Below are 14056 nucleotides of genomic sequence, written 5' to 3'. Positions count from 1 at the left end.
ATGTTTTGGTAAAATATCTTTATACTTTTTTTTTTATTTTAATGGTTACATTCAACTTCTTTGTACTTGTGGTTTAAATCAGCTTGTGTTGATTTAGTGGTTTTAAATATTAATATCCCTGTATGTAAATATATACCTCCTTAAAAGAGGCAAAACGTTTGATTTAGCTATTTTATAGTAATGTCACTTTTTTTGTAAATACATTTTTAAAATAGTTAAAATAACATTGGCTAGTTTGAACAACTGCATTTCTGAAACCGTAGTAATTTGTGACCTTTTCTCTAAAGGCTTTAAAGACATGATTCAGTCTCTGCTTATATGGGCACAAAGCGGTGTCTTCTGTAGATTTCACCCCTTTTGCTCTCAGTGTTCTAGCCACCCCAGTGCGTCCCTGAGCACCCGCGGTGACGGTGAGGCACGTCAGCGGGGCGGGTCCCCAGCACCAATTCCTCTTCTTCTGGAGCCCCTTGTCGTCCGGACTCACCGAGGGCTGTGGGGTTGGCGGCGCACAGGGCGTGCGTGTGCACAGGCCCCGCTTGCCGTGGCCGTAGGCGCAGCATGAGAAAGTGATGTGGGTTCCCAGAGTGTCCGCCTGTGGGGGCCAGTCGTGCCCCCACTGCCGGCTGGGCGGGGCGGGGGAGATGCGGGCCTCCTGGGGAGGTGTGCGAGCCTGTCTCGAGTCACGTGTATGCTGGGGGCTACAGTTCTCGCTGTTCTCAGGGGAGGAACACCTGACACGTGGTCAGCGCCTGTATGCAAATTTACGGATAAGTGACAGGCGTTCAGAGTAATGTTTTTGAACTTAAAGATGTCTCATGTTTTTGTTTTTATAGAGAGGATCTGACGAACTACTCTCAGGTAGTGTCCTCAGTAGTCCGAACTCTAACATGAGCAGCATGGTGGTCACAGGTAAGTCCCACTCTCCCTAACCGTCTGTCGTCGTCTGCCACTGTGCGGAGCAGCTGCTAAGGTGTAGTGGGTTGTCCCGGGGCAACCTCTGTTTGAAATGCCCGTGGTTGATGCAGTTTAAAGGAACTTGGACTAGAGCACACCTGTGTCCAGGGAAAAAGCAGGAAGATGCTGACTTACGGGCAGGTAACTTACTGCTTGTAAATCACAGAAACTTAATTTGTTTCCTTCCATGTTACAAATTCCCCCACTCACCCTTTCAATACTTTTGTTTTTAGCTTTTGTGTTTGTGTATCATCGAGTACTTTTAATTCTCTAGTTCAAAAACCTAAAGCCCAAACTGTAAATAAAACCTAAAATTTCAACTACATAGTTGTCTTTATTCTATGCTTTCAACTTTTTTTCTTTGTTGTAACAATATTTTACTTCTTTGAATTAATTTTTTTGTTATCTACTTGGAAATTTAAGATTTATTTAATCTTCATAGTCTTCATAATCTTCTTTGTAAAAGATTGTATATGTCTGAAAGAATTTTGGTGGTTGTATCTGTAAACAAACATAGACTAATTTTTAAACCTTAATTTTATGGCTGACTGGAAGTTTAATCTGGTGGTGATGGTGGCTGACTTAGTTTGCCTTGTAACCCTGCATTTTATGTTTTTCTACTGGAAACCAAAGTTCCTTTTTTTTTTGCACATCTTCCCTGAATTACTTGCTTGAAGAACCAGTGGGTTGGGCAGTAAAAAGGACCATGAAAACCTGGGGGTGCGGAGCCCTCCCGGGGCCGCTGCTGGTACACAGAGGTGGGCCCCACCGTGCCGGGCAGGGTCGCAGGCGAGGCCTCCATCCGCGACACAGTCGGGAGTCCCTCACTGCGGTGCTCGCTTCCTCTCAGGGTTCGGGGCCTGAGCCGCACCGTCTCCGAGGCCGGCCTGCCGTAGACCTGGCGTTCATACTGGTGTGGTTCCTGGTGGTTCGGCCAGTCACAGGGAGAACGAAGTGCTCTTCCAGGGCCGTCCTGGTGACTCGAAGCTGAGTGTGTGCATGAGGTGTGTGCTTCCAAGTACACATGGGAGGTTGTGAGTACACATGGGAGGTAGGCCCTGAGTGAGGACCTGCGGCGATGCCCACTAAGTTTCCAGTGGTTGAACGCTCATGTACTATCTAATTGTAGTGGAACATAGTAGAAATTAAAAGCGGTAAGAAAGCTAGGGAAATTACCCATATTTAAAAGTTGAACAATGCAACTCTGAATGACACATGAATCAAAGAAGATTTAATTAAATAGGTATATTTCTGATGGAATTAAAATGAAAATCAAAATATCAAAATTCATTGGATGCACCTGGCTGGTGTAGCTCAGTGGATTGAGCGCGGGCCTGTGAACCACACGATCGCGGTTTGATTCCCAGTCAGGGCACATTCCTAGGTTGCAGGCCAGTTCCCAACAGGGGATGCACCAGAGGCAACCATACATTGATATTTCTCTCCCTCTCTCCTTCCCTTCCCTTCTAAAGAAAAGTAAATAAAATCTTAAAAAAAAATTTAAAACTTAAAAAAAAAATCCTTGGATGCAGCTCAAGAAGTGCATGAGGGGAAAATAGGTCTGTCTATACCTGTAACAGATAACCTATCTACCTGTGTTAGAAAATACCCGTACTAGAAAAAAGGTTTGAATATTTAGAAATGAAACATAACCTACCAGTATCGGGAACGAAAGTGGAGCTATCACGACAGATTCCACACAGAGTAGGAGGAACACAGGCAATATTATCAGCAGTGGTGATGCCGACGGCTGAACAAACGAGGCGAAGCAGGCAGATCCTCCCCTTAGGGATCTGAGCGACCAGAACTGACAACCGGTCATTCTGTGTAGGTGCAAGTCAGCTCTGTATGTCCTGTAAAACGGAAGCTTAACAGATGTCTCCACGGAGGCGTAGGTGGTTCCACTGTTGAGTTTTTATGGAACTTCAAAGTAAGCAGTAGTGAGCATCTTGAATGTGCTTTTTTTAGAAAAAGGAGGAGGGGGATGCTGTACCCCCAACTAACTCGAGAAGCCCCTACGAGTGGCAGCGCCTAACAGGCAGGAAATCGCGACCTCACGTTAGTGGGTTTTGTGAACATAAACGCAGACGACCTTCAGGAGGCGAGCACATCACACAGCGTTCCAGAACAGGCGCTCCACGGTGACTGACTGGGGCCTGCTCAGAGTTGCGAGAGTCAGCGTTCAAAGGGAACTGTTTGTCACAATAATAGACTAGAGGATGGAAAAATTGGCAACAACACAGCATCTGTTCATGATGGAGATCTCAGAACACCAGCGAGAGAAAGGTGCTCTGGTCGGCGAGGCCTGCCTTGAGCCCACGACAGACTCCCCTCTGAGTGCAGCGATGCTGCCGACCAAGTGCTCTGTTAGGAGTGGGAGGAGGGGAGCAAGGGTGCTTGTTTTCACAACGTTTTTAGCTTTTTGCTTATCTTGAGGGCAAAAAAATAAGCAGAGAGATCAGAAGGGAAGAAGTAAAACTATCTTTCATAGTCAACATAGTTTTTAAAATGCGAAATCCAGAGAGGTTTACAGAATGATTGAACTAGTCGTAAATTTAGGGTAGTTACAGGGAACAAGTTCAACATACAAAACCAAAGTTTTCCTGATGTTATTAGCAAAATACTGGAAAACGAAGTTCAAACATCCACTTACAGAAATACCGCAGTTCAAGAGATAAATGTAACAACGTGCACAGTATCTACACCAATAATTAAGAGCCGATGCAGTGAGACATTGGGGACAAAAAAATAGGCGTGTTCGTGAGTAGAAGGCGCAGCGTGCTGAGATTGCCACTCTCCGGATCGGTGTGGGGTTGAGTCTACATCAGTCAGTCAGGCCAAACAGGCTTTTGAATTGAAAATGATGACTTGATTCTAAAATGTATGTGCACATGAAAGAAAGCCCTAGAATAGCTACAGCCAATCTGAAAACGGTGCTCTGGTCACAAAATGGGAAAGAGAAGTCTTTTTAACAAGTGGTGTTGGAGCAGTTCGATACGCAGATAAGAAGATAAGAAACTCAAGCCTTCCTCTACACACTGCACCAAGAACGGGATGGTGCATACCCAACCCTGAAAACTGAATGTGTCAAGCCTTTAAGCAAGACAAATTATAGAATGTATTTCCAGCCTTGGGGTAAATGAAGATTTCTTCAGAGAGGGCACACAGAAAAAGCACCAGCCCTTTACAGACCGAAAGCAAAACTTCTCCGAGGACACTGGCGAGACTCTGGGGAAGCAGGGTGCGGGGGCATCGCACACGTGTCTGACGGAGGGCTTGCACTCCCTCCCACGGGCAAAGAAGTCTCCCACGTCCAGCGGTGAGAGCAGCCTGGTCTTGGAACACTGGCAGTAGAAGCCACGTGGCCGCCGGCACATGCAGAGACAGCCGGCTGCCCGGGACACACGGGCTCCATCCGCCGAGCGGCACTGCTGCAGACAGGCCAGAGTTGGGCTGTGACCATGCTGTCAGCGGGGACACGGAGTGGCTGCAGCTGTCCCCGCGGCTGGAGGGCAGCGATGGGGGTGGGAGGCCCCGGAGTCGGGCAGGCGCCAAAGAGTGCCTGTCGCATCCTTCTGTCCCTGGGAAGTTAGAGAGCCGGTGATTTCTGGTGTGGGAAACCACAGCGCGGCTGCGGGTGGCTGTGGGCCATTAATGAGAAGGAGGACAGCAGGGTGTCGTGTGGGGATGGACGTGCTCCGTGTCGGTTGGCAAGCCCTGGCTAGCAAGACAGACCCGATTGTTGGGCGCAGCAGGGCAGGGACTGGAAGTGGGACCTGTAGGCGGTTGTCTAGGTAACACAGGGTTCAGTCCGTGTACTCGGGAGCTGGGACCTGACCAGAGGTACGTTTGGGAAAAGATTTGTGTTCCATTTACATTTTTTAGGGGTGGGAGGGATAGGGAGCACAGTTTTAGGAGCACAGTAACTGAGATAGGTATGGCGACTCCCTGAGTTTTGGGGTCTCAGAATATGGAGGAAACAATGTGTCAAGAAATCAGGACATGTGAGTTACTTGGAAGTAGACTGGTTTGGGAGAAATAGTAGGAGTTTTGTTAGGGTCACTGGTTTGGTGGGTGATACCGATCCGTAAGCAAAGGGAAGAAGTGGAAATGGAGATAGCTTTTGTTAAAAAGAAAGCATAATCTGTAACTGAATTGCTTTTTAAAAGTCTCTTTAGGAGTGACGGTTGACGTACTTAGTGGATAACCGAAGAAGGGCCCGGTCTCTGTGCTGATGGGTAGAGGTCTCCCTCGAAGCCTTGTTTTAGTGTAAGAAACGTACATGCATTCAGCTGAGTTTGCCTTGGTGTGCGGAGGGGAAATGTCCAGTTGTAATTTTTTCCTGACGTAGAAAGGTGAGTCTGTGCGTGTTCCCACAGGCCCCGCCCGAATACTGCCCTTACGGGAACGTAGCAAACCATTAACGCTAGTGACTGTGCTTCCCTGGAAAACCGTACTTCTGTCGTTCAGGTGTCTGAAAACAGGACTCCTCCAGACATTGCTGCGGGGACACGTTCACGGCCAGCAGACACAGAGCAGGGTCCCGTGCTGCACCCAGAAAGGCTCTTCTGAGCGACCTGACTGGACGCCGGTGTCCGGTGGCGTCCGTCTTGACGCCCCGCCCCCGCCTGGAAGTCTGTTTGCTCCCCACTGTTTCCTTCGAGGAAAAATTAACTTTAGGAGTGAGAAAAGTTAATGTTGCTAGAAACTGTCTTGGGTAAATATCTGATAATTCAGTGTACATTAAGACTAACTGTAATAAATTAGTTCCTTCAGAAATAAAAGGAAGACATTTCAAAGTGCAGCTGGCTCCAGCTAGCACTGGGACTGTACCTGGCTGAAAGCCCCCTGTAACTGTCGGGCAGGAGGGCGGAGGCCCGGGGTGGTCCCCGGTCGGTCCTTCAGAGCGGTGGAAACGGACAGCCCTCCACTGCGGTGCGCGTGTCTCTGCCAGTGCTCCATGCCACTGTTTCCTGATAGCAGGGTTTATTGTCACTGCAAGTGTGGTGTTTTCCTTACAAAAACCTGAAATCGTCCCCTAAATTCTGGCACGTTACTCAGGACTCTGAGACGCCACTTGAATGTTTCCATGTGGACAGTTGGGATGCGGTGCCCTTTCATTTTGCTGGGTGCTCTGAGAGCGCCCCAGAGCGTTGTCCCAGTTTGAACATTGGGGGGCTCTGTGCACAGTGGGAACGAGAGCCTCCCTCGGAGGGAGCCGCTGTCCGTCCAGCCGTGCGGCAGGCGCCCTGGCAGCCAGGCTCTGTGGCCCTGGGACGCGGCGCTGCAGGCGCATCTCACCGGGAGCCTCGTGCACCACGTGTGGGGCTAGCCAGGCGCTGGCAGAGGGGCAGGGGCGCCATCTCTGGGTTCCTGGGTTTCTGGGTGCCGCTTTGAGACTTCCGTTTCCCCGAATGGGGATGCAAAGAGTGAGCCTTCACTCCTCTCAGCTCAGGGCGTTTCCTTGCAGCCAGGTTCCGTACAGCCGTGTGGTAGCCTGACGGCCGCAGCCGCCTGGTCGGAACCCGCTTTGCCTGTCCCTCTCGTACTTGTGAAGGAGGTTCCCAAAACTTTTATAAGTGCTTGAGTCTGCGAGGTGTGGAGAATGAAAATGTACTTGTGTCTTGTTAAATCGTCTGCTTTCCATGGACGGATGTAGTATGAAGTTTTTGAAAAGTACCCAATAGATTGGCGTGCACTTAAAAGTAGATGAGTGGGACTAAAATAATGCGTTTTACAGATTAAATGAGAAGGTGCTGAGGTGAGTAAAGGTAGGAAGGAGCTTGGAACCAAAGGCGCCCAGGGAACTCGGCCATTTGGGGCCGTTCCGAGTGGGAGGGGGTTCAGAGTGGGCGTCCGGTGGGCTGGGGAAGAGGGCAGGTGGCTCACGAGGCGTGGGAGGCGCGGTGAGAGCAGAGAGGCTTGGTGGGGGGTGCTCGCTGAACAGGTCCCCCCAGGTCTCCGTGCCACCCTCCCTCCCTGTGAGCGCTGGGCTTCAAGGCTGGTGCAGGGTCCAGGTGGCCCGGGGAGAGAGCTGGGCTGGGGCCGGAGGTGAGCGTTCGCTTACAAATGAGGCAGAGAGCTGCTTCTGAGTGGGCAAGAGGAGTGCTCCCCCAGAAACACTTTTACACTGTTGGTTTTGGATTTACGAGCAGACTCTGCTTCCTGAGCAAAGGGCTTTGCGGAGGCTGAGGATGTGCGGACAGTGGTTTGCTGAAGATCCCCACAGTGTGTGGGCCGCACACTCGAGCGAGGGCAGTACTGCACCTGCTGTTACCTCAGCTCTTAAAACCACTCTGGCTTCAGTGTGGCGCACCCAAACCAAAGCTTCTGGGTTTACCTGGGGATCGGAAGGGTCCGAAGCCCAGAGACCCCCAGCCTCCCTACCCGGTCCGTCTGCTGGCGGAGACGCTGGCGGAGACGCTGCCGGGAGCTTCGTGAGCTGAGGCTGTGCCGCTTTCTTTCCCGGGCTGGGGTCTGTTCGTACAAGGGACGTGGGCTTGGTTGTGTGATTAAACACGTCCTCGTTCACAGCGAGGGTTTTCACTCTCTGAAGCTGCTGCCTGAACGGGGGCGGGCAGTCGGTGAGCCGCCCTCCAGTCGGTGAGCCGCCCTTGGAGCCTGCTGCAGTGCCCTGGCAGGGGCCCGGCTGGGTGCGGGAGGCCCACTCCCTGTCCATCCTTTTCCACCTCTTCCCGTCTTCACCACTTAGGAACTTCCTGACCTCGGGCACTGAACTAGCTCTTCACAATGAATGGCATGAGTGGGTCAGGATCAGAGCGCTTTCTGAGCTAGTTGACAGTGCCTGGTGTGTGGGTAGCTTGAAGTGAACGTTAAATTGATACAAAGTAGCCTCCTCTTTTGCTGGGGTCAGGTGGCCTCTTGCCTTTGGCGGTCATATTCTAAAACTCATTTGAAAAGGGAAGGTCATTTCCCATATGTGCAGTGTTGATGATGTCTTTACTGTTTGCTCTTTGCCTGAAGGAGAGGACAGATTAGGTAGGAAAAATTAAATGTGCTGTTCTGAGCGTTGCCCCAGAGTCTCCTGACAACCAGATCCTGCAGCTCCTGAGGCTCCAGGTCGGACCTGTGAAGTGTCTGTCCTTTTATCCAAACAAGCGAGGGAACGAGAGTGAGCGCGGACGGCCCGGGCCGTGGACTCGCCCCGCTCTGACCAGGACAGGCGTAGATTCGAAGGATCCGCTTCTCTGTGCCCGGTCCATGTTTTAAGATGCAGTTTTTTGATCTTTTGCTTAATTTACATTTTTAATTAACAGACCTAATGATGATTTTGTTAGATAAGGTGCTATAAAACAGAAAAATTTGCCCCTTCTTTCTGACAAGTTCAGGTGTGGGGCAGTCACAGGCCTTGGCTGGAAGGGAGCAGTGAGGAGCGCTCGCTGGCCAGGTCTGAGGGCCGTTCATCAGCCAGAGTTCTGTCGTCCTTCTGTGCTGAGCCCACTAAGGGGTTTTGTAATGCGTTGGCTGGCTGTGCATGTGAACTGCAGTGAAACTCTTAGACTGAAATACGACTTAACTGTAATTTGGCAAATAAGTTACCAACTGAGTTCACAGGTGACCTCTCAGAAATACCTCCACTGATCATCCAGTTAGGCCACGACCATCCCCACCCCACCCCCACCCCGGTCCTCTGCTGAGTCACCTCGCAGAGCTACTTTCCTCGGGCTCCAGACCCCTGCAGAAACTGCGCCCACCTCTCCCACGAGGCCGGGGGCGTCGTCTCACTGGTCTTGTTGTTCACTGCTGTGCCTGAACCAGGGCCACACGCCTTCTCACACTCGGCCACCGCTTCTGGCCTGTGCGTGGACTTGGGAGACGCTCAGTGATGAGATGACTGTAGAGTGTCACTGCTCCTGTTGGTGCGTGCACCGCACGGTGCTGTTTACGGGAGCTGCAGGGTGTCTGGGGGAGTGCCACGAAGTACCTGAAGTCACGAATGGACTAGAGTGTACGTGTATGTTTCTCAGTGTATGAGGGACCTCAGTGTCGTTACTGTGAAGCTCCGGGTGACAGAGCGAGTCGGGCCCAGCAGTGGTCGTGGGTGGACGTCAGTAGCGGGCAGCGTTTGGGCGGGCCAGGTGGTGGCACTGAGCCAGGGGCCTCGTCGTAGGGAAGGGCAGTGCAGACTGACGGCGTGGTGGGTTTACAGGGGCCTCTGACCCCGCTGCTGGGTGAGATCGTTCCTGAACTGAACAGTTCGGAATTTCCTGGGTAAAATTATGGTCTCCCCAGTATCTGCTCCCTCGATTTTTTACATTTTAAAAATATTTTGTTAGTCTGTAATACGATAAAACTGCAGGATAATTGTGTTTCAGCCACTGGACAGTTTCTTTATGAAGTTACATTTGTATGTTTTTGCTTAATCACTGATTCCTTTATACATTACACTGTTCAGAAACGTTCACCCAAAAGCGATCGTAATTAATTGGCGGATAGGGTTTTGTTTCTTTGTAACCTCAGTTTCTGAATTTTTAGGACTTATTCCAGTATTACTCAGCTGTGTTTGTGAGTTCTTTCATAAACATCGTTTTGTATTTTGTAACCCAGATAAAGAAAATTAATACAACCAAGAGTGTTTGCTAATGTCTTTCAGCCAACGGTAACGACAGTAAGAAATTTAAAGGGGAAGATAAAATGGATGGGGCTCCCTCTCGTGTTCTTCATATTCGAAAACTGCCTGGTGAGGTGACTGAGACGGAAGTGATTGCTTTAGGCCTACCTTTCGGAAAGGTGACCAACATCCTTATGCTGAAAGGGAAGAACCAGGTAAAGCTCTTTGGGGTCTTACAGGGCGTCACGCTCCCCACGGCTCGGCGGGTGGGAGTTGGTTACCTCCCAGTAATAAAAGAGCGGGCAGCAGTGGGCTCCTTCCTGGGAGAGCTGCTAACACAAGTCTGGCTGTGCTGGTGGGGGCTCCTTCCTGGGAGAGCTGCTAACACAAGTCTGGCTGTGCTGATGGGGGCTCCTTCCTGGGAGAGCTGCTAACACAAGTCTGGCTGTGCTGGTGGGGGCTCCTTCCTGGGAGAGCTGCTAACACAAGTCTGGCTGTGCTGGTGGGGGCGTCGAGGGAACCGCTGCCCAGGAGCTGGCCGGGGGTGGGCTGTGGTTTTCAGATTGTGTCCTTTGAGCTCATTTGGGGGCTCTGATTGAGCAGTTGTCTTGTCGAGATCATGGAAAATGCAAATGAAGTTCTGTGTTCCTTTTCTTGTGGCTCTGCCCTTCGATGTCAGAAGTCAGATGGGGCACCTGTGACATTGTGGCTTTGAGTGTATTCCATGGAAATGCTCAGTGGCGTATGGAGAAAGCCGTGGTCCTAGACACTTGTCCCTGATGGGTGGTGCCTGTCGCTGCCAAGTCCAGGCGTGTGGGAGTCAAACCCGTTCAAAACTCTAGTACCATCTGGGCGAGCCTAAGGAGTGGAACATTCTTTTGAGTTTTAGTTACTGTAATCTGGCACTTTTAATGTTTTCCTCTTGTCTGTTAAAGTATACTGCTTTAAAAATTACTTTGGGGGATTTCTTTTGTTCTCTCGATTAGCAGTGGGGAAGATCCGGTGCTGGAAAATGTTTATATTTATTTTTCTCTGTGTTTTGCTGGGGAAGCACACTTGAGGTGTTTGGGAAGCCGGGAAAGGCGGGCCCGTGCACACAAAGGCTTGCTCCTGGGGGTGCCCCCCGCGGTGCCCGGCCTTCAGCGGGGCCTCCCAGTGCTGCGAAGCAGAGCTGCTTGGTGACCCCAGGCTCGTGCGTCCTGGGTGTTGGCGTTTCTGGTTAGCAGAGTAGATTAGACAGATACTAAAGCTTATTTGAATTCAACTCATAACACTATTAACTTTGTTTTACTTTTGTAATTTTAGGCATTTTTGGAACTAGCAACAGAGGAGGCAGCTGTTACCATGGTTAACTACTATTCTGCTGTGACCCCTCATCTTCGTAACCAACCAATTTATATCCAGTACTCCAATCACAAAGAGCTGAAGACAGACAACACACTGAACCAAGTGAGTGCGTGCGGAGACGTGCATGACGTGGCCCCCAGCGTAGCAGGACCCTCGTAACTGTAGTAGCAGAGGTCAAACGTCCTCGTTCGGAAGCTGTGTCTGTGGGCATTATCTTGTAATTTTGAAGACATTTTTTTGCAGTATGTCCCTAAGTGTTAAATGTTATCTTTATTTACTAAAGCATATGTGGTTTCTTTTTTTTATTTTTTTTTTATGATTTTATTTATTTATCTTTAGAGGGGAAAGGAGAGAGGGAGAGAAACATCAATGTATGGTTGCCTTTTGTGCGTCCCCTGCTGGGAGTTGGCCTGCAAGGAACCGGCCTGCAACCCAGGCATGTGCCCTGACTGGGAACCGAACCGCGATCCTCTGGTTCGCAGGCCTGTGCTCAATCCACTGAGCTACACCAGCCAGGGCTGTGGTTTCTTAATATTGTAAATTCATACTGCATGATTTAGTTAAGGAGTAGACCAAATGTGTGTGTGTTGATTTCAGAGAGAGAGAGAGAGAAGCGTGGATTTGTTGTCCCACCTATTTACGCACTCTTTGTTTGCCTCTGTCGGTGGTTTGTGCCGGGTCCTGGCATCAGACCCGCGGCCTTGGCGTGTCTGGGTGGCACGCTGACCAGCGGAGCTCCCCGGCCCTGGCGGGGCAGCTCGTCCCTGGTCCCTGGTCGTACAGCGTTTCAGGGAATCGACTGTCTCCCCGCTGGGCTTCGCCGAGCGGTAGTTGACACGTAGCGCTGTGTGAGTCCGTGGTGCAGCGCTTGCTGATTGGAGACGCCGGTGGTCACCAGGGGATCAGCTGCCACCTCACAGAAGAGTAACGCCGGACAAATCTGCCTGTTGCCGCTCTCTCGTTGTTGCTGTGCCTGTCCTGCCACTTTTGTGTCCCCTCCTCTCCTCTCATCACCATGCTGGGTCGGGGGGTGTTGGGCGTCGGCCGGTGTGGCTTTGTTCAACCTTAAAGTGACGTGGAGGTGTTTGTCATTGTTGCACATAACAGTTACTCCTTCCGTGATGGTTTTTGACCCCAGGTGAGGGGGGAGGAAACCCCTCTCCCAGGGACCTGTCACAGCAGTGACAGGGACGGTGCGGCCGTCGTGGTGGAAGTCGTCACTCTGGAGCAGTTAACACAGGGTTTAGTTGACAGGGTTCTGCAAAAATGCTGTACTTCTTCACTTCTCTACGTATATTTTTTCACTTTTAAAATCTTAGAAATGTGTGTGTGCTGGATGTCATAGTTTATTCACAGTGTCTTACTAGTTGCACGTAAAATAGTAGCACATCTTACCTTCGATTGTGTGTGAGGAACCACAGCACGTGTGGAAAAAACACGTCTCTCGTGTTTTAAGTGTCTCGAAGTTTTCTCGAAAATGTAGTGGCTTTGTGCTGCGGTGCACGTCAACTTTCCTTCTAGAAATTTTGGTTTCAGAAGTCACAGCAGGATGAAAAAAGACCTAAATTGTACTGTGACTAGTGTTTTGAGATAGTATTAGGAATAATAAGGTTTGTGGGAGATCTTTTAGACAATAGAGTAACCTCCTTCTTGAGGTTTAGCATTTGCCTTGTTTATACAGTGAATAATGTTAATTCAAAGTTTTATTGTTCTCTGTAAGTTTCTGTTTAAAACGTTTTCTGATTATATTTTCTGCTGTATTATCAGAAAACATAGTTACATCTTAACGTGAGTAAATTACGTTGCCCCTCGGCTCATTCAGTGCTGGTCCCAACCCTCGATGATTGTTTCGAAGTAAATGCTAGGATACTTGACTTATAAACAGACACTGCCTGGCTCAGAAAGATTACGTGAATGTTGCATTTTATTTATATGTGTTTTAGAGAAAAAACGAGCACGTAGTGTGTACCGTGTCAGTGAGAGCCTGGCTCTGTGTCTGAAGCGCTCCTCTCTCCCTCCCCCTGCAGCGTGCCCAAGCCGTCCTCCAGGCTGTGACCGCCGTGCAGACGGCGAACACGCCCCTCAGTGGCACTGCCGTCAGCGAGAGTGCGGTGACGCCCGCCCAGAGCCCCGTGCTCAGGATCATCATTGACAACATGTACTACCCCGTGACCCTGGATGTCCTCCACCAGGTATGGGTGGCTGCGTGTGCGTGCGAGCCGGTGCCGTGGGGAGGTGACAGCGTGACAACGTAGTAGGTAACGTGTTCACCTTAACATTTGTTTCCCCAGATATTCACTAAGTTCGGTGCTGTTTTGAAGATAATCACATTTACGAAAAATAACCAGTTTCAAGCTCTCCTCCAGTATGGCGATCCAGTGAATGCGCAGCAAGCAAAACTCGTAAGTCTAGAGCCTTTTATGAAATAGCAACGCTTTTCTTGGGCCGAAGCACAGGCATTTACATGTGGCTGCTGTTGTTACTGTTACTAGTACCGAGTGACCTAGCGTGACGATCGGTGTTGTTAAGATGCTGTTAGAAATGCGCGTAGTGGCCGGGAAATGTTTATTTTTAAGGATCGTCGTATCTGTGGTTATTTACGGGCTGACATGAGTTTTTGCTTTTTTGCCTGGGCTTTGCTTTAGGTCGAGCAGTGCAGGGGTTGTGTCACGGGCACCCCTGTGCTCTGGCTTGGTTCCTGGAGGGAGCCCAGGACGCTCGTTTAGCACCCGGGGGTTGGGCTGACATGCAGCAGTGCCGGTGTGGCCCTGGAGCTGTGGTGGCTCACAGTTCACGCCAAGGCACACTCAGTGTCCTGCACAGAGACCTCCAAGCGGCCAGTTTCCTGCAGAGGTTCCCAGTCCACTTCCATTCAAGTCGTCCACCTCCCTGCCGTCCTCGTACGCGGAGGGGGGGCGCAGGCTGCCGGATGCAGCGCCGCCCACTGTCCGCCGCTGCTGTGGGGGCTGCGCACGCATCTCCCCACACACGTAACCCACCTGCCTCTCGCCTGGACCAGCCTCCACTCTGCCTCGCTGAACTTCTGTGCGGGGCCAGCTCACACGGCTGCCCCTCCCTAGGCCGGCCGTCCTCACTCTGGCCACCTCTTCTCCCTCTTTTTTGTACTTTCGTACTCATGACAGTCCGTCTCTCACATTCTCTCTCTGTTGGCTACTTCTTGCC

At 50.6% G+C, this 14056-nt stretch overlaps 1 protein-coding gene across 5 annotated transcripts in view; it reads left to right on the top strand.

Annotated features, from left to right (window-relative positions):
• Window positions 1-14056, top strand: part of PTBP2 (polypyrimidine tract binding protein 2) — a 47880-nt gene that overhangs the window by 15994 nt on the left and 17830 nt on the right. For 4 of the 5 annotated variants that reach the window (XM_037051364.1, XM_037051363.1, XM_037051362.1 and 1 more), the window contains exons 3-7: window positions 834-909; window positions 9569-9741; window positions 10832-10975; window positions 12901-13065; window positions 13165-13275. In XM_037051364.1, coding sequence (XP_036907259.1) covers window positions 834-909; window positions 9569-9741; window positions 10832-10975; window positions 12901-13065; window positions 13165-13275 — 669 coding nt within the window. The remainder of the gene's footprint in view (window positions 1-833; window positions 910-9568; window positions 9742-10831; window positions 10976-12900; window positions 13066-13164; window positions 13276-14056) is intronic. The other variant, XM_037051365.1, reaches the window with a different exon arrangement.

This window comes from Sturnira hondurensis, unplaced genomic scaffold (genome assembly GCF_014824575.4).
Source record: "Sturnira hondurensis isolate 20B ecotype Veracruz unplaced genomic scaffold, ASM1482457v3 Scaffold0007217, whole genome shotgun sequence".
Lineage (NCBI taxonomy): Eukaryota > Metazoa > Chordata > Mammalia > Chiroptera > Phyllostomidae > Sturnira > Sturnira hondurensis.
Note: the sequence above shows the minus strand (reverse complement) of the source record. Positions and strands in the feature narration are given on the sequence as shown.